The sequence below is a fragment of the Dunckerocampus dactyliophorus genome, chromosome 13 (assembly GCF_027744805.1).
Source record: "Dunckerocampus dactyliophorus isolate RoL2022-P2 chromosome 13, RoL_Ddac_1.1, whole genome shotgun sequence".
Classification (NCBI taxonomy): Eukaryota; Metazoa; Chordata; class Actinopteri; order Syngnathiformes; family Syngnathidae; genus Dunckerocampus; species Dunckerocampus dactyliophorus.
Window position 1 is genome coordinate 27,980,497 of NC_072831.1, and position 21,140 is coordinate 28,001,636.

Genomic DNA, 21,140 nt, shown 5'->3' on the forward strand with positions numbered 1-21,140 from the left:
TGAAAAGATGCAGAAGTCTAAAATGAGGTTTTTTAATGCTGGTCAGTGGTTCACTTCTTTTTACACTTGTGTGTAATTGACAAAATAGAAATCGAAAATGATTTATTAATAATTGATCAAATGATTTTTTTCCCCCTAATTTTTATTTGTTCAAAATTGTTTTATTATATCATAAAAAAATAATGAAATGCCAGAGACTTTTGTCGCTGAAGTCAAGAATTGTTTTTTTAAGTTTCTAAAGTGTTCACTTATTTTTACACTTGTATGTAATTGAAATATATATATTTATTATATATAGCCTATATATAACATAGAATGAACTTGTTTTTCATTATTTAAATATTATATAAAATATTTTATTATGTTTATCAATAAAATGTATGTAATAATGTGTATATATATGATATATATATTTTAAATAATAAGAATTTCAAATAGTTGTAATTCATTATATAATTAAAGGTGTTAAACAATGCCAGAGGTGCATAACTTTTTTAATACTTGTAAAACAGTTAAGAATGTTATTTATGCCCTTCTTATTCATCATTCACGCTTCTACAATAGTTCACTTCTTTTTGCACTTGTATGTAATAATTTAAAAACTCCAAACATAAAATGAACATTTTTTTTGTCTTTATTTTTTTGTGTCTATTTACACCTCAAAAATCGCATAATTATGTGAAAGTATTTTATATTTTGTATTGTATAAGTGAATAAAAATGTTACTACATATTACATTAAAAAATATCTATGTATAATCATTACAATTTTAATTACTATGTATTACATTTTTTAAAATCATTCTATAAAAACAATTATATAAGTATTACATTATCTGATATATTAATTAAATGTATTCAATGTTTGTGTTATTTTTTATTAATTATATCATAATTAAAATACATAAAATGATTATTATATATATTATAATTTATTAATTATGTAATTATGTGTCAAATAATGCCGGAGGTGCAATAACTTTTTATGCTCGTAGAACAGTTAAGAATGTAATTTTTGCCTTTCTTATTCATCATTCAAGTTAGGAATTTGTGGGGGGTTTTTTGCCTTTCGTCACTAAAGTCAATCATTTAAAAACAAATGTTTAGCTTCTACATTGGTTAAGTTCTTTTTTACACTTGAATGTATTAAAAAATATATAGAAATGATATATTTTATATTATATGCAGTATATATTTGTCATGTTTGTTTATTAATTTGTCATTGTTTACACTATTTTTAATCTAATTGTTTGATAATATATATTTTTATATTATATGCAATAAATAAATATATATATATATATTTGAAATACAATAATGATATAATAATTGACATTGTTTGAATGTACTCTATAATGAGATATAGAATGAAATAACGCCAGATGTACTTAATTCCTTTTGCTCTTGTACACCAGTGAAGAATGTTGTTTTTGCCTTTCTTATTCATCATTCAAGCTAGGAATTTTTCTTATTGCTTTCAAATTATCGTTCATACTTTTATCAACTTTAAGGGTGCTTAACTTCTTTTTCCACTTGCAGGTTAAACGTGACTAAAACGTTGCCCGTACAGTTTGTGAAGACTATTTGTATTATGGTGGAACACATGACTCCCAGGCCGCCGGGTGATGCATAAACACAATTGTATGTGCGCTAATGGAATTTGAAATACATGACGACGACGTTGATGACAAGGGTGTCACACTCCCATACGTGTCCTCGGCGTACTGTACGTGAAGTCTGCCTGGCGCCCCGAGCAGAAATAAACATGCAGTGTGTTGCTGCCTGGAAGCGGATCACTTTACACACAGCACGCAGCCAATAGTTAGCGGGCCAGCTAGCAGGTGTTGAGGAAGTTGTTTTGTTCACACTATTCGGCGTCTCCTGCAAGTGTGCAAGGAGAAGTAGTTCCCAGGGCTCACGCTGGCACCGGTCAAAATGCCAGGATGAAAAGTGGAGGCGTGCATGTAACACTTGGCTAAAGGTCACTTGTTTGCAGGACAGCTGATTCCTCTCATCTCCCCATCTTGCACTCGCTGGCCGGACTCACCTGTTCCTCTGTGCAGCCATGAGGTCACCTCAGGGCTTTTCTTTAGGGGACCAGAACAGGAAGTGCCGTTCAAAACGCACACCTGCTGTGCTCACTCTCAATGCTAAAAACCACCAGCGGGCCTCCTGGCTTTTTTAAAGCCCTTATCACCAGCTGGGATGCTATTTTTCTCCTTGGAAATAATAATAATAATGTTTGAAAAGCTCATTGTCACTGTATCGCTGATACGCAATCAAAAATGTCGATAAAATTTTCAAAACCTTCTTAAATGTCACACAAGTGTAAGACGACACCGATACCAATCAATGAGTGAAATCGTCTGATACCGATCACATAGATTGAGCGTACATTTTTAAATATACTGTTAGCTATATCAGGGATCACCAACATTTTTTCTTGTGAGGAGATAGTTTTTTACAAAATGAGCTACTCATTTTTGTAACATTTATTTTAGACTTAGACGTCATTGATCCACAATGGAAATGGCTTGGTTACAGTAGCTCAGTTGCAGAAGAAGAAGAAAATATGGCATGTGGGATGAATTAAGTCCTGTAGCGTTGACTGTGGGAACAGAACTGGAGGAGTCTGTTGAATGAGCACCGCTGCCTCGCAGCTTATTTCAACCCGAACAAAGCGAATATGCTTGTTTTACCAGAACATGAACAAAATGCTGGCATCCACAACTCACATTTTCTATTTCAGGATTCATTTCTTTCCAGTGTTCTCACACTGAATGTGCTTGCAGGCTTGCAGGCGCCTCATGTGGTCGTGGGTGTCTCCCTGGTGCCCGCGGCCACCACGTTGGCGACCCCTGGGCTATATGATATATGATATGAAAGGGGAACCATAACATTTAGACAAAAACATACTTGACTTACTTTTTCAAAACCACTGGTGAAACTGAAGAAGATCAGGCGCCTTCTTTCGATGCAAGAGCAGCTTGATGGCGCTCCAGCAGGAGTCAGGACCCCCAGGCAGTCGGAAAATCCCAGTGTCCTCCACCGCCGCCGACGGCCGGCCATCCAGTCCAACGAATCCACGCTTTTTGGGCTATCCGCCTTAGACCTCCAACTGACATGTCCCGCATTTTGGCAAATCAGCCGCCGCCCGACCGTTGGTCACGTCGCGAGCCGCATTTCAGTGTATTTTCCTGCATACTTCAATGTTTTGCTAGCAAATTTTGCATCCGAATTAAGAGTGACGAAGTGAGTGATAAGAATATCCACTTCATGTTTTTCTATTTCCTTTTTATTTACACACGCACACGCATTATAAAGCCGTTTTTGTGATGCTGGGAGTGTCCCTGAATGCATCTCGCGTTCTTGTAATGACAGTGAGGAAGTGTGGTTCCCAGCATGAACGGACTAGAGGTAGAATAGATAGAAAAGCGCGTGAGACGCTCCACTGTGCTTCGTCGGCCGTCATAGATGATGCGTGCTTGCTGTGGTGCGCATGCGTGAATGACACGAAAAAATGTAATGTTATGAATGAAATACTGTAAACGTGTTAACGTGTTATTTTTGACAGCCCTAGTTTTTACTTGTGGGCCTGCTGGCTATGCAATGCATTGAATCAGAAAAAAAATAGAAAAATTATTTAAATTCTTTAAAGGCCTCAAGCATCCTGCATAGTATTCTTAATTATGTAATAAAATATAAAAAAATAAGAAAAAGTAAAAAAAAAAATGAACAAAATCTATTCTTTCAGTTGTCATACAAGTGGAAAAGGGAGCTAATCACTGTAAAACATCAAAACAAAACAAAACTGGAGTGCTGAAGGCCTCAGGAATCCTGCTTCTTTGCATTCTTTATTATATACTAAAATTATGTATAATAAGGAAAAAAATGTTTTTAAGTTAAATATGTTCTTTTAAAAAATGAACAAAAAACATTTCTTAAATTGTTACACAGGTGTAAAAGGAAGCTAACCACTGTAAAATGTAAAAACAATGAGACAACTTTGGAGTGGCCGGACCGGAGCAAGAGGGGATAGAGAAGAAGAGAAAAGAAAACAGAGAAGGGGTGCGGGGATAAGAGGGGGACAATAAAACAATCTTAACCCTGCCGACAAGGGCGTCACGCTTGTCGTTATTGAACATTCTTAATTATATAGTAGAGAATTTAATTAAGAAGTTAATCACTGTAAAGCAAAGCCATCGACAGCACTCTACCTTAACCCCTTTATCGCCAAACGCATTAGATTTAATAGTTGCATTGCATTTTACCGAGAGCTGTTTCTAACGTTCGGGTTGTTTATTTAGCTGCAAAATATTAGCCAAAATATTACAAAGTGCATGGCAGCCATTTTTGCAGTAGGTGACGATTGAACAGTTACATCCTGTCCACATGGCTTGGTAATGGACTGGAGAGAGTGATCGTATGAAGTTGCAGCACACCAGCAAAAAGTGTGCGTGTGAGATCAGTATCGGTATGCAAGCTTGGCTGGCTCCGCTACAGAGCGCCGTTGTTCCCGAGAAGTGAGTAGCGTGCACACATCAGACGAGGTAGCCTGAAAGACATACGCTTCTTTATCTGGAAAAGTCACTCACACTCCAGCTTTTTTTCCAGCTTGACGGGAAGAAACGTGCACAATGTCAGTATGCGCACTCTTGACATGGACTAAAAAGATGACAAATGTGCTCTTAAACGTGTTACACACAGTACATGAGCTGAACATGAGCTCAAACATGAACTGCCGCTAGAGGGCGCCAGACACTCCTCCACCATCACCTCTTTCTAAGTCTCGCTGACGTCAACCACGTCTGCCACTGCACAATACGTACCCGGAACGCGATCGGTCCGTGCCTGCGCATGGGCTACGTCACCGCCTCCTTTAGCTAAATGTTAAGACAGCGCTTCTGTGACTTCTGTGGTAGTTATTCTTTTTTAAATGTATGAACATAAATGGCCAGTAACAGTCCTTCATATATGTAATATATTGGTAGGTTATTTTATAAGTGACTCTTGTTAAAATACCTCGTTAGCACGGGCAACGCACGTAGCGCAGACGTAAACGTCATCTCCGGTTGCGTGCAGCATACATAAATAAATAGAATCAAACACGTCGTGGGAATTACCATTCATCCAAACATACGGTATCTTCCTAGCAAATGCTTTTGTGTGTATTTTGTTCAGTGGCGAAAAAATAAATAAAAATAATGGAAGAAAGAAAAGAGGGCTTATAAATTGTCCACTTGCACTATGGATATGAAGATTGATTATGTTGTTATTTCGCAAAATTTGTATCATCTTAATGATGTTTTTAGGAGTGGATGGGGTACGTGTATTGCTTGCTGCCGTAAAATAGTGTAAATTAGTGTAAAAATGTAATTTAACAAGGAAACTTAAAACACAAACAAACAACAGCAGCAGCAAAAATGGGAAAATCAATCAAAAGTCAAAATATTAAGAGAAGAGTTGTAATCTAGCAAGGAAAAAAAGTCATAATTTCTCAAGAATAAAGTAATAGTATGAGGAAAAATGTCATTTTAGTTGCATGACGTTGAGTTATTAAATTTATATATATATTTTTTTAAGTAAGCAATAAAGTTGCAATTTTCGGAAACTTAGGTTGGGGGAAGATTTATAACATGGGGATAAAGTCAAAATATCAGGAGAAAAGAAGTTGACGTATTTGGAAAATTATACCAAAAAAAAAATCCAACAGCGGAAATTTGACCAGTGTAAAGTCAAAATATTACGAGGGAAAAAATCCATTTCTAATTTGAAAAAATATGAGAATAAACTTGTAAAACGGGGAAAAATATAATTTCAGTAACAATGTTGAAATAAAAAATGCATTGTTTTTTTAAAAGATATAAAGTTATAATGTGAGAAGAAAATTGACAAGAGGAAAGCTGAAATGAAATAGTTGGAAATTTTAAAAAATCAGCAGAAATGGAAAAAACAGGTGTAATTTTACGGGAATAAAGTCAAAATGTTAGTCATATTCGAATGAAGAACAAAGTGCCAATTTTACAAGAATGAACTCGTATTATTATAGAAAAAATGTCACTTTTAGTAGCATTTCCCATATATTACAGATATATTACAAAGGTGAAATGGAGTTGTTTCTTGAGCTACATTTAGCTTCTTAGCATATCTCAATGTGTTGGGTTACTAAATATCCAAGCGGCCCTTGCATCCTTTCATTTTTCAGTATGTGGCTCTCGCTGGAAAAAGTTTGGACACCCCTGGTCTAACTCTTTCTTATGACTGAAAAGCGCTGCCGTACACGGTCCACCGCTTTTGTCGTCATAACACGTGAGAACCAAAAGGGGGTTATTTCTATGAGAAATGGCTCCGTTTATGTCGACGCTCATTATCGCTAAGCAACGTGAATTCTGAGCATCTCTGAGCTTCCTTTCAAGCTAAGCTGTCCCTCGATGGAACGTGCACACGGCTGCAGTACACTCATTGACATTTTATCACGCTTGGTGGAATTGAAAGGCTTTTAAATGGGTCAAACCGCCTGACCTTTCTTCCTCAATGTGCTGCCGCTGGAACATGAAGCACACTCAGCACATTAAGCAAAATGAAAAATGTTTACGAAAATGATACAAATTCAAGAATTGCATTGACTTTATGCGCAAAATACACTCACATGCCACAATATCAGGAACACCTGCGCATCTTCTTAGATCCACTCCAGGAGGGGTGTTCAGACGTTTTCCAGCGAGGGCCGCGTAGTGAAAAATAAAAGGATGCAATTTTGCCGCTAAGACATTCTGGGAAGTTCTACATATTTCAGGAAGCTTGCACGTCAGCTTTGTCGTTTTGGTGAAAAAGCCTATTAGTATCAACTTTTTCCCTATTTTTGCTGTTGTTGTTTTTTTATTTTTCAAATATTTCAGCTTTTTTCTGAAATAATCTTTGCAATTTATCTTACCTTGACTTTATTCCCATAATATTTGGACTTTATTTCAATATTAGAACATTTTTAACCTAATTTTCCAAAAATGCTTTGTTTGTTTGTCATATTATGACTTTTAAAAAACAACAACATATCACAGTATATATTAGGTAGTATTGTAAGTATTGGTAACACTTGTAATGAGGAACAAATCTACCTAACCCTAACCACTACTCATTAGTTACTCATTAGTTCTTCATTAGTTCCTCAGTAACTACTCTAAATGTATGTGCCTTAGTTCCCCAGTAACTACTCATTAGTTCTTCATTAGTTCCTCAGTAACTACTTTAAATGTATGTGCCTTAATTCCCCAGTAACTACTCATTAGTTCTTCAGTAACTACTCTAAATGGATGTGCCTTAGCTCCCCAGTAACTACTCATTAGTTCTTCATTAGTTCCTCAGTAACTACTCTAAATGTATGTGCCTTAGTTCCCCAGTAACTACTCATTAGTTCTTCATTAGTTCCTCAGTAACTACTTTAAATGTGTGTGCCTTAATTCCCCAGTAACTACTCATTAGTTCTTCATTAGTTCCTCAGTAACTACTCTAAATGTATGTGCCTTAGTTCCTCAGTAACTACTCTTTAGTTCTTCATCAGTTCCTCAGTAACTACTTTAAAATTTATGTGCCTTAGTTCCTCAGTAACTACTCATTAGTTCTTCAGTAACTACTCTAAATGGATGTGCCTTAGTTCCTCAGTAACTACTCATTAGTTCTTCAGTAACTACTCTAAATGGATGTGTCTTAGCTCCTCAGTAACTACTCATTAGTTCCTCATTAGTTCCTCAGTAACTAGTCAAAATTTAAGTCATTAGTTTCTTGTTGTTTCTGCATTAGTTCGTCATTAGTTTTTCATTAGTTCCTCAGTAACTACTCTAAATTTATGTGCTTTAGTACCTCAGTAACTACTCATTAGTTCCCCAGTCACTACTCTAAATTTATGTGCTTTAGTTCCTCAGTAACTACTCATTAGTTCCTCATTAGTTCCTCAGTAACTACTTTACATGTATGTGTCTTTGTTCCTCAGTAACTACTCTACTCATTAGTTCCTCAGTATCTAGTCAAAATGTATGTGCCTTAGTCATTAGTTTCTCGTTGGTTCTGCATTAGTTCTTCATTAGTTCCTCAGTAACTACTCTGAATTTATGTGCCCTAGTTCCTGAGTAACTACTCATTAGTTCCTCTGTATCCAGTCAAAATGTAAGTGCCTTAGTCATTAGTTTCTTGTTGGTTTTGCATTAGTTCTTCATTAGTTCCTCAGTAACTACTCTAAATTTATGTGCCCTAGTTCATGAGTAACTACTCTACTCATTAGTTCCTCAGTAACTAGTCAAAATTGATGTGCCGTAGTTAGTTTCTCGTTAGTTCTGCATTGGTTCCTCATGAGTTCTTCATTAGTTCCTCAATAACTACTGTATTTTTATGTAACTTATTGTAAAGTGTGACCAAAGTATTTATTTGGGGCTTTTGTTGGACATAATGGGATATCATTTGCTAGCTAAACATGAACAGTCCAACGTCCGGTATGTTGAAGTCTCAGGAACAGGTGACTGTCTTCCTGGAACCTTCCTGAACGTCAGCGCATGCTGATTCATCATTCCGTCCCAAAATTACCTCTTTGGAAATATTTCCTCTTTGCCGGCCCCGCCCACTCACATGGAAGTGGCCTCGACAGCCGCCTGCCTCTTTTTTTTTTTTTTTAGGGTTGCTTGATGGTGCAAAAGGCTTGTCTGCCCCCCTCCCCCTCAGCCCTCCTCTCTGAGAGTGTGTGTGTGTTGCTAGACTCAGGCATGGCTCATGTTTCTCAGTGGTCAGAGCCCATCTTGGAGCAGCAGGCACCAGAGAGACTGCACACACTTTGCATGACGCGCTGCAGGGTTTTGTAGCCCGGATAGAGGCTGGGACCCCGCTTCCAGTGGACCATGCTCGGGTGGTCTTCAGGCCTCCACAGGAACTTCTTTTTGCATGCTGGACTACCTCAACTGGCGGCGGGCAGACGTGAAGGTCTCTGAGCGCTTGTTGGATATCTAACCGGGGGTGGTTTGTGCGTGAAGGCCCCCGCGCCCCCCCACAACCATGATGATCAAGGAGACGTCGTTGCGCCGGGACCCCGACTTAAGAGGCGAGCTGGCCTTTCTGGCGCGGGGTTGTGACTTTGTCCTGCCATCGCGATTCAAGAAACGACTCAAGTCTTTCCAGCAGCAGCAGCAGCAGCAGGTCAGTTGGCGCAACGAGCTGCGTAAACGGGCTGCAAGACGGCGCCTCAAAAATGGAAAAAAATAAGTCACTTTTTTGCATATTTTCCCTTCTCATGCGCTCAAACGCTCCCGACTGACGTGCCGACAAACTATTCCGAGGCGGATACCAGCGAGGTATTAATAGGCTGGGAGGTGCAGGAATAGAGTGATAGAATGAATGCTGAGAGCTTGGGGGGGCTGTGGGGGGGTCCGCTACAGCTGTCAGGCTCAATACTCCCGTGTATGTAAACTGGAAGAGGACACGCCCACCATGCACACCCCAGGGCCTCATGGAGGAAGTTTTTACTTGCCTCACCTTTGATGTTTGGATACTTAAACCGGACTAAATCAAACTCAAATAAAGTCAAACTAATCACTCCTTTGAAGACGCCTGACAAGAGAAAGATCAGCTTGCGATGTTCACTCAGAATCAGCTACGTGCTAGTTACGTTAGCATCCATATGTGCCATTCATCCCGTCTCCTATGCCGTTTGTCCTCGATAGGGTCGCGGGTTGCTGGAGCCTATCCCAGCTGACTTCAGGCGAGAGGCGGGGTACACCCTGGACTGGTCGCCAGCCAATCGCAGGGCTAGCATCCGTATGTGTTGATAATAATGGCATATTTGATATATTTAATAGGTCTGTCAAATGATTTAAATTTTTGAATCAGATTAATCAGTTTTCAAATGAATTAATCATGGTTAATCACCATGTCACACTATGTTACCTTCACTTTCACTTTCCTATGCATTTTAAACTAGCAAAGAGTACATTTGGAGTACAGGAAGTGAACAAATGTATTGGAATTGATGTGAAACGGACGGGGGGGGGGGGGCAGATTAAATTAGATTTGCTTCTCCCTACTCCTTTTTGGACGTGTAGAACAGTGAATTGTACGATGTGATGGATTCCAATGTAACTCAAAATAAATTCAATGATCATGTCTGAAATATGCCCATTTTTACTTATTTTATTGAAAGGAAGATAAATGACAGTGCAGGATTTCATATATTTGCATTAGCAGCGCCAAATTAGCTTAAAATTTAAATTGACAGGTGGCACACGTCTGAAAATCTATTTACTGAACACTTGTCGTTTCTTTAATAGCAGAATATGTGAATCAGACTTTGAACTGTGTTGTTATGAGCAATGAGGAGTGGCGTTCAAAGACACCACGTCATTTAAGTTGAATTCACATGTTTTGAGTGAACTCTCTGGGATTTCCAAGCACACTTAAATGCAGCAAATTGTGCAAAGAGAGTGATAAGAGTGTCCACTTACTGATTGTCATTGCCATGCATGCCAGCCATACACGCATGATGAAGACTTTTTTGTGACGTTCGGAGTGTCCGTGAAAGCGTCTAGTGATGTTGCAAAGAATGGACGACAGACGCGCTTGTTTGGAGTTGGAGATAACACACATGGTGTTGGATTGCGCTGCTGTTGATGTGTTCAGGTCACAATAAAGTTCTAAAAGACTCCAAATGCAGCAGTTCAACTTTCTTCTTGTTGATTTTCATCTTGTAACTCTGACTTTATTCCCAAAGTATTGTCTTTACTCTCATAACTTTATACGTTGTCCACAACCTCATTGTCCAGAAATTACAACTTTATTTGTTGTTTTGCGCGCGCCCATATAAGGAAAGGGCTGCGTTGACGTCAGTGGAACTCGGTGTTAAAAAACCCCACAGCGTGCAGAGCCATCCAACACTGCTTTCAGGGTCACTTCCAAACGCTCAAACCTCATCGTCTGACGTGTTGGCATCGTTGAACACGAGAGTGCAACATTGTAACGACATTTATAGGTCAGAAGAGGAAAAGCATAATACTGGCAGGTCCCCTTTAAGTTGAACTGCCCGTTGTGTGACTCTTATGAACAACTGTACTCCAATGAATACTACTTGGAAATGTAGCACGAAAACTTTCTCAATCTGATAATGTTGGTGTAGTAAAGCTGATATGTTTCCAATAAAAAAAAATAATAATAATTTCAAAATATTTTTCCAAAAATAATGTAATACATTATTAGGTTGAGGAAATGTGCTGTGTTTTAAAAATAAGAGAGAAACAACCCGACTAATAAAAACTAAATATGAAATTGTCATACTGTATGTTATTATTTTGTATATATTTATTTAAAAAAAACAAATCTTTCTACAGGATGGATGGATGGATCTAAAGTCATTCTAACCACAAAGCTGCTAATGTCTTCATGTCAGATAAAGGCTGAGTCTCAAATGGAACACAGTTGTCCCTCCAACATTGCTCCCTCGCTCTATCGCGGTTTTCCCAGAAATAATGAACGACTGATTAGTGTTTCATGGTCGCCTTGGCCTTCTTATTACCTAAAAAACATTGAAAGACAAGTCATGTGTAGTCGTGTGGTCACGAGGCTCAGTAAAGTTACACTGATGACACATTTGTTTACATTCCATACCTTAACTTCAAATACGGAGTCAGCCATGGATGCAAAGTCTGACGTGACATCGTGAAAAACAGTTCTCCCGTTCGGTGTGGAAATGGTACGTTTTTGGCTTCCTATTTTGTCCTTCTTCCCCACTCCGTTTCAGTCTCTTCAGTCTCCTGTTTCCCTTCAGCGATCCCATAACCTGCGCGTAAGAGCAGTAATGTGGTGCAAACAAAGAATAATAGGAGTGTAAAGGTGACTATAGGGGTGTTACTTCATGTCTACGGGGCTCCAGTAGTGGTTTCTCTTACTACGAAAATATTGCATTTGTTCATATTGAATCCTACTTTGTGGAAATTCTCTTATCGCAGTCTGGTCTGGAACCAGTTGACCGCGACAAACGAGGGACGATTGTGCTTCCGTTGACTACCCGCTGTGTACGTCTCTGCTGTTCCGGTGTTGCTTTGGATGTATCCAGTATTTGGGCTTATTGTCACGCTGAAAGGTGACTTTCGTCTTTAGCTTTCTAGCAGACACTGAAGGTTTTGGGTCCAAATTGATTAGAATAAGAACCGGTCCTCCTGTAAGTCCCCCCGCCCCCTTGACTAAAACCTCGGTTCCACCTAAACATGCTCCACAGTGGGTATGGCGTGCTTCTGATTCTCATCCCACTTATTTCATTTCAGGTCCAGTCCAAACCGGAGAAGAAACCCGGCACGCCGCCCCCAGCCCCTGCCCAGGCGCCCACCGTCCCCCACGCCCCCGCACACCGCTCACCGAGCCCACCGCCCGCTCCAGTGGTAGTCACCCCTCCGTCTCCGCCTCCACCTCGTCCTCCTCCCACCGCAGTCAACATTCCCAGGTTCTACTACCCCCGTGGGCTTCCCGCCACGGGCCCGGGCGCCAACCACGACGGCGCCATTGCCATCGTGGAAGCGGCCTTCGCGGAGTTGGAGGAGGAGAAGGCCGATATTTACGAGATGAGCAAGATAGCCAAGGTGAGTCATGTGGGTGCGAGAGCTTGGCGGTCACGTAATGTCTCCGGCGCTCTTCTAGGCGTGCGAGTGTCCACTCTACTGGAAGGCCCCCATGTTCTACGCGGCGGGCGGCGAGAGGACCGGTTTTGTCTCGGTGCACTCCTTTATCGCCACGTGGAGGAAGTAAGATCCAACCTTTCCTTTGGACTGAAGCTGGAGTTCAAACATCTCCTCTCTCCTACAGGTTGCTGCACAGTTGCCATGACGATGCCTCCAGGTTTATTTACATGCTAGCCAAACCGGGCTGTCAGTACCTGGAGCAAGAAGACTTCATTCCTCTGCTTCAGGTACAACATCGTCCACGTTACTCTTATCCTCATATCTGCTCTTTTTTATTTTCTCAACCTTTATTTGTCTTGTTTGCGTAGGACATTGTGGACACTCACCCCGGACTCACCTTTCTGAAGGATGCGCCCGAGTTTCATTCCCGCTACATCACGACGGTAAAACACCGCGACGCACTCCGACGCCACAAAGTTTTTTGTGCGACTTCGGAAGTGTTTATTTTGCATTCAATATTGGAATAAATGATGCCGAAAAGCCCAAAAAAGAGGTCGAATTGATCCTTAGCTTCTCGCCGAACAGAGCTCTCGTGAGTGCCCGCCGGTTTTTGGAGCTGCCAAATTTGATGATGTTCGTTTTTTCAATTCACACAAATGTGGGTCTAATTCTGAATGGTACGACCTCAGCAGCATTCCACTGTGTTCCAGTGAAGCACACTTAGACCGCGGCCGTTGTACTTCATGTACTCCCGACAAAAAGTGTTGCAAAAAAGCCAAAAAGCAGGCAGAATGAATCCTTGGATGCTCGCTGAGATGAGGTCTTGTGAAGCACCCCGACAGCGCTTAAACTCCATGCAGTTTGGTCATAAATGTTGCCAAAAAGTCAAAGAAAAAGCAAAAAAGGACAATGGGGGACATCCAGCGTTTCTTCTATTGCCATCATGGCACAAAAATAATACAATAGTTGGTCAACCAACCACCAGCCTGCAGCCAAGAAGCGCTATTTTTACATATTTATTGGTACATACGTTTCTTATGTTCTTAATCTTTTTCTTGTGTTTAAAATAAGAATTTCATTGCATTGTATAACTGCCTGTTTTACATGCATATGACAATAAAACTCTTGAATCTTGAATATTTTAAGATGTGTACCGAAGCCCTTTTTGTGATGGGTGCATAAACAGGGCTGGCTCATGCAGCTCGGGGTGTGGGTGGAATTATTATTTATTATTATTATTTCCAGGATGTCCGCGAAAAGCCGCAACTTCAAAAGCGAGCGTTTAAGCACCGCTTCTCTCTAAAGTGGCACAACGATAAATGAGGGACACAGAGTGAGACACGTGCTACTGTTAGGACGTCATGCTCGTCATCCTTCATACAGCAAATACACTTCCTGTGCCCATATTAGGACGCTTGCTACCAGGAAGTGATTGTATACGTGCTTTTTGATGCCCGTGATGCACATTTCGGTCATGAACATGTTTAGTTTTTCCCGTGTTACCAAGTACGGTTCCTGGCTGTGTGGGCCCAGGTAATCCAGCGGATATTCTACGTGGTGAACCGCTCGTGGACGGGACGCATCTCCATGACAGAGCTGCGACGGAGCAACTTCCTGGAGACGCTGGCCCTGCTGGAAGAGGAGGACGACATCAACCAAATCACCGACTACTTCTCCTACGAGCACTTCTACGTCATCTACTGCAAGTTCTGGGAGCTGGACACTGACCACGACCTCTACATCGACCACAAGGACCTGGCCCGCTACAACGACCACGGTAATCATCATCCCGACCAGCCCGGGTGATACGCTACATGACACAATGTAGTCATTGCTAGGGATGTCCGATAATATCGGTCTCGTGTTGGATACAATTTTGATATCGGCAGACATCGATGGCGGATGTTTTCCCGATAATGAAAAGCGACATTAAAAAATGCTGTATAGATGGACAGTTTAATGTTCACACGGCCAGGATGACACCACAGCTTGTTTTCTTTAAATACGCAAAAACGTGGGTCTAATTCTGAATGATACGACCTCGATGGCGTTCCAGTGTATTCCAATGAAGTCCGCTCACACTGCGGCCATGATCCTTCATTTACCCCCAAAAAGTGTTGCAAAAAAGCCAAAGTTCATCCTTGGGTGTTTTGCTGAACGGAGCTCTCTTGAGCGGGTCGAACTTTTGGTGCTTGTCTCGTGAAGTAATCTGACGGTGGAACTTTGGTTGGAACTCCAAACTTTTGTGTTACTCTGAAAGGGTTTTTTTCCCCCCATACAAAATTGGACCAAATGTCACCCCAAAAGCCAAAGAAAAAGCACAAAACAGGTCAAATGTATCTTTTGGCGCTTGCTGAATTGAGCGGCCGTGAGGTACGCTGACGTCACGCATGACTGTTTACGGAACTGCAAAATTTTGGTGGTGTTTTCCTTAAATACGCAAAAATGTGGGTCTAATTCTGAATGGTATTCCAATGAAGTCCACTCGCACTGCGGCCAATATCCTTCATTTTCCCCCAAAAAAAGCCAAAGAAAAAGCAGGTGAAGTTCATCCTTGGGTGCTTTGCTGAACTGAGCTCTCTTGAGCGCGTCGAACTTTTGGTGCTTGTCTCGTGAAATAATCTGACAGCGGAACTTGGGTGGAACTCCACAAAGATTTGTGAGTGTTCCCCCCCCAAAGTTTTCTACGACTTTGGTGGTGTTTTCTTTAAATATGCAAAAACGCGGGTCTAATTCTGAGTGATACGACCTCGATGGCGTTCCAGTGTATTCCAATGAAGTCCACTCACACTGCAGCCATACCGTTAGATTTTTTTTACTGAAATATGACCAAGGCTTGATTGTGAACCCATGCAGGATTACCCCGACCGGGCTCCCAAATCGGAATCCTGGTATAAATCCAATTTCCCTGTTTCCTCTCCTCCTTTAGCGTCCTCAAACAGAATCATCGAGAGGTTGTTTTGCGGCGCCGTGACCCGGTAAGTGGAAACACACACGCCTGCATGCGAAGAACACGCTGCCATCGCCTTGACGACCACATGAAAATGCCCCTTGGTTGCTAGGGGCAACGCTGTGCAGCGAGAAGGCCGCATGAGCTACGCCGAGTTTGTGTGGTTCCTCATCTCTGAGGAGGACAAGAAGAACCCCACCAGGTATGATCCTCGCTTTAATGACACAAAGTACGTGTGGTGCTGTTGGCCGCTTCCTTCACGTGTTCTGGGCTTTTGTACTGCAGTATCGAGTACTGGTTCCGCTGCATGGATGTGGATGGCGATGGCGTCCTGTCCATGTTTGAGCTGGAGTACTTCTACGAGGAGCAGTGTGAGCGAATGGAGCGCATGGGCATCGAACCGCTGCCCTTCCAGGACCTGCTGTGCCAGATGCTGGACCTGGTGAAACCGGAGAGCGCAGGTCAGTCCCGACTGATTTTCCTCTCATCGCTTTCGTTCAGCGCCGCCCGCTTGACGTTCACGTGTGCTCCTCAGGTAAAATAACCCTCGGCGACTTGAAGCGCTGCCGGATGGCTCACATCTTCTTCGACACGTTCTTCAACCTGGAGAAGTACTTGGACCACGAACAGAGAGACCCCTTTGCTGTGCAGAAGGTGACACTTGATTAGGCCTTGTTTGTATTGGAATAAATGCCGCCAAAAACAGCCAAAGAAAAGGCCAAAAACAGTTCAAGTTAATCCTTTGATGCTTGCTGAATGGAGCTCCTGTGAGGTGCGCTGACATTACACGGAACGGTTTTTGGAACGACCACTTTTTTTATGACCCCAGTAGTGTTTTTTTAAATTCACAAAAATGTGGGTCTAATTCTGAATGGTACGACCCCAGCAACGTTCAACTGTACCGTATTCCGATGAAGTCCCCTCAGACTGCAGTCGTCGTACTTCATGTGCTTCCAAAACGTGGTGCAAAAAAAGCCAAAGAAAAAGCAAAAAGCAGGCCGAGGTAATCCTTTGATGCTGGCTGAACCGAGGTCTGCTGAAGTACTCGACACCACGCGTGGTGGTTTTTGGATCTGCTAAATTTGATACGACTTCAATAGTGTTTTTTTTTTAATTCCCAAAAATGTGGGTCTACTTCTGAATGGTACAACCTCAACAACATTCCTTGACTGAAAACATCCCTCGTGTTTGGTGTGATGTGACACGCTATGACCGGAGGTTTTGTGCGACTTTTACCACATTTCATTTTGCTAACAGGCTAATGCTAATGTGCGTAAATGCTCACTAAAACTCTGGGATTCACGTGGAAGTCCAGAAAATGTCCCTCGCGTCTGATGTGATGTCACACGCTATGACCGGCGGTTTTTGTTGGACTTTTATGACATTTCATTTTGCTAATAGGCTAGTGCTAGTTTGCTAGTATGTTTTTTTTTGTTTTAAATGTGCTAATGTGATTTAAAACCCTGGAATTCACGTGATAGCCCAGAAAACAATCTACCCAGCGTCTGATATTTGTGCAACTTTGACGATGTTTAACTTAGCTAATTTTGCTAACGCTTATTTGCTATTTTGCGTGTTAAAACCCTTCAGGGTCCACCTTATACTAAGGAACACACCGGAACCTTTGTGTTTGCTAACCAGTTCTGGGGTTAAATTGCCGTCATCTGCAGTCCACCGCTAGCGGTAGCAGCTAACATTAGCATATGACGCCGCACGCGATGACCAAGTGTTTGTGGCGTTGCAGGACCTCGACGGTGACGGCCCCGAGCCGTCCGACTGGGACAAATACGCCTCGGAGGAGTACGAGATCCTGGTGGCTGAGGAGACGGCCAACGAGCAACTACATGAAGGGTACCACAAACGTTTCTTCTGGAACATTCTGCGAGCGTGCTAACATGTGTGATGTGCTACCAGGTCCTTCGAGGACGACTACGACGTGGACGACCTTCAGGTCCCGGCAGAGATGGGGAATAAGATGGAAAAACTGGTCATATCGGATCTGTCGGCGTGAGGTTCTAAATGAGGCAGCGAGGCGCCTTTCGGGGACGGATGCTTCCCACATGGATCACAAAGACACAAAAGGAGTCCGCCATCCGTCTGACAACGGAAAAGATTCGCTCGCAAACACACAAAAAAAAGCTCCACGGGATTGAATGTCATTCTTTTTTGTGTTTTTTCCCGATGAAACTTTACGACAATCATGCGCAGAGACAATCGCAAGAAAGAAGGAAAGCAAAGGGACTTGTGGTGAAGCTTAAATCCCCTCGGGGGGCTGTCGTCTGCTCGGCAGCGCGCCCCCCCTGTGGCCACAAAACGCTCGTACGAGCCAAGCACCGAAAGCACCACGCAGTTTTGTGTTCCTGGTGCAGCTTTATCTACCAGTATTGCCTGACGTGCTGGTGGGAAATAACAGCATCAAACTCTCTGGTAGAGTTGCCCGCACCTTCTTCACGCACAGCATTTGTATTCATAACGCAATAATCACAATATTTCTCTTTTGAACCACTTTATTTGGCAGCAAAGCTCTGTGGATGCATTTATGCTAACTAGACAATACAGTGGAACCTCCCTTTTGTTTGTGATTTTTCTTTTATACTCCAAAAACACAAACGTTAGCAACACTAGCATAGCAATGTGATGCTACAGAGCACAAAATGTCGACTCGCATTTGAACAGCAGCGTCGTGCTAGGTTATCCTGTTTGCTGACGAAAAACAACATCAAAAGTGAGGGGAACTGACTGGCGGATATTTTAAGATGTGTAGTGAAGCCTTCCTTTTTTAACTTTTTTTTTTTTACAGCAACAATTATGCTAGCTTGGCAAAGTCACTGTAAAAAACAAAACACGACATGAGCAAACTGATGGTAGCTGAGTGACGAATAGTTGGCTTTATTTTAAGATGTGTAGCCTAGCCTGATTTTTCCCCTACGTTTTAAGAACGACGTCATGCTAGGTTATCATGTTTGCTGACGAAAAACAACATCAAACTGAGGGGATCGGACTGGCGGATATTTTATTTTGATATTTAGATGTGTAGCGAAGCCTGCTTTTTTTTGTACATTTTTACAGCAACAATTATGCTAGCTTGGCAAAGTCACTGTAAAAAAATAGTTGGCTTTATTTTACGGTGTGTAGCGTAGCCTGCTTTTTCGCCTACATTTTAAGAGCGACATCATGCTAGGTTAGCCTGTTTGCTGAAGAAAAAGACGCGCAAACCGAGGCTAGCTGACTAGCTTTTAAGATGTGCAATGAAGCCTGCATGTTTTTTTGTGTGTTAACATTTTAACCGCCATATCCTGTTGGGGAAGCGAAGTTGCCCAAGAAAATCTAAACAAACTGACAGGTAGCCTTCATTTTAAGATGCGTGGCGAAGCCGGCTCCCCCCACCCCCCACCCACCCACACACACACTTGAACAGCAAAATCACGCCAAGTTAGAAGAAAAAGCGACTGATCAAACGTACATCTCCCACATCCGCAGCTGACTGATAGTCCGCACAGCTCCCGGTGTCATTTTAAGATGCGCAGCGAAGCCTTCGGAAGGAGTTTTACCGAGCGTTTGAGCCCCGTCGGGGGCACAATACTTCAAAAGTCACTTGGGCATATTTGGGGGACCCTTTTGAGTAACATGCGTAAAAAGAAGCTAACCACCAACAATAAAACACTACTAGTTAGCAGCTAGCTAGCAGAGTAGACTCCCAGATTCCAGTGAAATGTTGCTGTTATCGGGAGGTTCCACTGTACACGCAACCGGTTTTGCCAGTGACTGTTATTTATTCATTTGTTGTTGTTGTTGGGTTTTTTTACGTTTTTAAAGATCCTCCTTGCATTTCACACTCAACGGGCACTTTATTAGGTACAACCACAATTAGCATGTTGTTCACTGTTAGCATTGTCATCTTTATAAAGGCCACATTCTCGTAGGTGCGAGTGTCGCTCAGCAAGCGTCCAGGATGCGCCACAGCAACGAAAAAGTTGCCTTTCACGTCCGCAGGTGAACACAAACGATGTAAATATCCCTTTTATAGCAGCGAAAACGCGTACAAAACCAATCACGGAGGACAAGTCATGCTAAAAAATAAAAAAATGAAAAAAAAATGCATGGGTGAGCGTCATTGACACGTGCATGTGCGCTTTGACGTCTGACCGGAGCGTGTGTTTTTGGTTTTTAGCGACGTAGCTGCTGTAAATGTGCTTGGCTGTGTTTTAATCTGAAACCTGATTCTAAGCACGCAGCAGCGACGCCCATTCTACATGTTTTTCTATCACACTTGGATGGCGGTGCCACTGTGTGGCTCGGGGGGGTTCAATTAAATTATGTTCTGTGTGTGTGTGTGTGTGTGTGCGCGTGTGTTTAAAGGAACTGACCTGCCCAACTGACAATCACTCGGACTCTGTCGTCATCACGGCGACCTCAGATTGTCACAAAAGAGGCTTTTATTATGAAACCCAGGAAGTGACCAGGCTTCTAACTTTTGCCATGTGATGCCGACTGTAAAAGCATGTTTTTTTCCCTTTGTTTTTTGCCCCCCCGACCCCATTTCCTCTTGTCTGGCATCGACCGCTTCTGTCTGAAACGTCCAACGTTTAAATAAAGAAGTTTCTGACGTCTCTGCTCAGTTGGCATTTGCTGGTTGCCGTGGGAAACGCCGAGACAGGAAGTGTGTGTGTTCTCCACGCACGCGTTTTAGGCACCGACTTCCTGATGTCGACACACCCGGTTGCCAAGGAGGCGACCGAGGACGTTCCGGCTTCAGGGGGTCATTTTCCATCTCTGTGACGCCATCGTTGAATCCTGCGGCGTTCCAAGAGGAAAGGAGCTGGTTATTGATTCTCGTGTGGTGGGGTGCACCAAGTGTGGAAAGTCAGGCGAGACCTCCACAAACATGCGAGACCGCCACAAACGTGCGAGACCGCCACAAACGTGCGAGACCGCCACAAACGTGCGAGACCGCCACAAACGTGCTGGCAAACAAGCCGGGCCGGAAACGCTACGCTTTAAAGCTTTGTTTAGCCCTTTTTAGCGCAGTTTGGGGGGTAGTATAGCAGTACATATCCATACCATCACCAAGTTATACAATAAAGTGAAAAGCCGTCTCCATGCATTGATCACTGACAAATTCAGGGGAAATGCAAAAGAATAAAGGCTAAAAATGTTGAAAAATAAACTAAATTCCCCCTGCATTATGCATAATTTCTCATTTTTATGATGCAGGACTTCAAATGACTGTCATATTATTAGGGCTGTCGATTTAAATATTTAATCGCGATTCATAGCATTTTGCCCGTACATAACTCTTAATCGCAGAAATGTTTTTATCTGTAATAAGTAGTGATTAATCCCATTTTGTTCACAGATAACTCTTAATCGCACTTAAATCACAGATAAAACACATTTTTATCTGTAATAAGTAGAGCGATTAATCGCTTTTTGTCCACAGATAACTCTTAATCGCACTTAATCGCAGATAGAAATATGTTTTTATCTGTAATAAGTAGGCCTGTAAATCCCTTTGTGGTAAACGATTTGTTCCGCAACTACGAGAACTAC

The 21,140-nt window shown here is 42.1% G+C and overlaps 1 protein-coding gene across 3 annotated transcripts in view; it reads left to right on the forward strand.

Annotated features, from left to right (window-relative positions):
- Positions 1-20,715, forward strand: part of ppp2r3a (protein phosphatase 2, regulatory subunit B'', alpha) — a 73,452-nt gene extending 52,737 nt beyond the window's left edge. For 2 of the 3 annotated variants that reach the window (XM_054796419.1, XM_054796418.1), the window contains exons 3-13: positions 12,290-12,601; positions 12,660-12,763; positions 12,825-12,927; positions 13,009-13,083; positions 14,174-14,417; positions 15,570-15,618; positions 15,703-15,792; positions 15,876-16,051; positions 16,126-16,244; positions 17,335-17,441; positions 17,505-20,715. In XM_054796419.1, the coding sequence (XP_054652394.1) occupies positions 12,290-12,601; positions 12,660-12,763; positions 12,825-12,927; positions 13,009-13,083; positions 14,174-14,417; positions 15,570-15,618; positions 15,703-15,792; positions 15,876-16,051; positions 16,126-16,244; positions 17,335-17,441; positions 17,505-17,601 (1,476 nt within the window). In that variant the 3' untranslated portion in view covers positions 17,602-20,715. Of the gene's footprint in view, positions 1-8,799; positions 9,177-12,289; positions 12,602-12,659; positions 12,764-12,824; positions 12,928-13,008; positions 13,084-14,173; positions 14,418-15,569; positions 15,619-15,702; positions 15,793-15,875; positions 16,052-16,125; positions 16,245-17,334; positions 17,442-17,504 lie in introns of those variants that run through there. The other variant, XM_054796420.1, reaches the window with a different exon arrangement.
- The last annotated feature ends 425 nt before the right edge of the window (positions 20,716-21,140 follow it).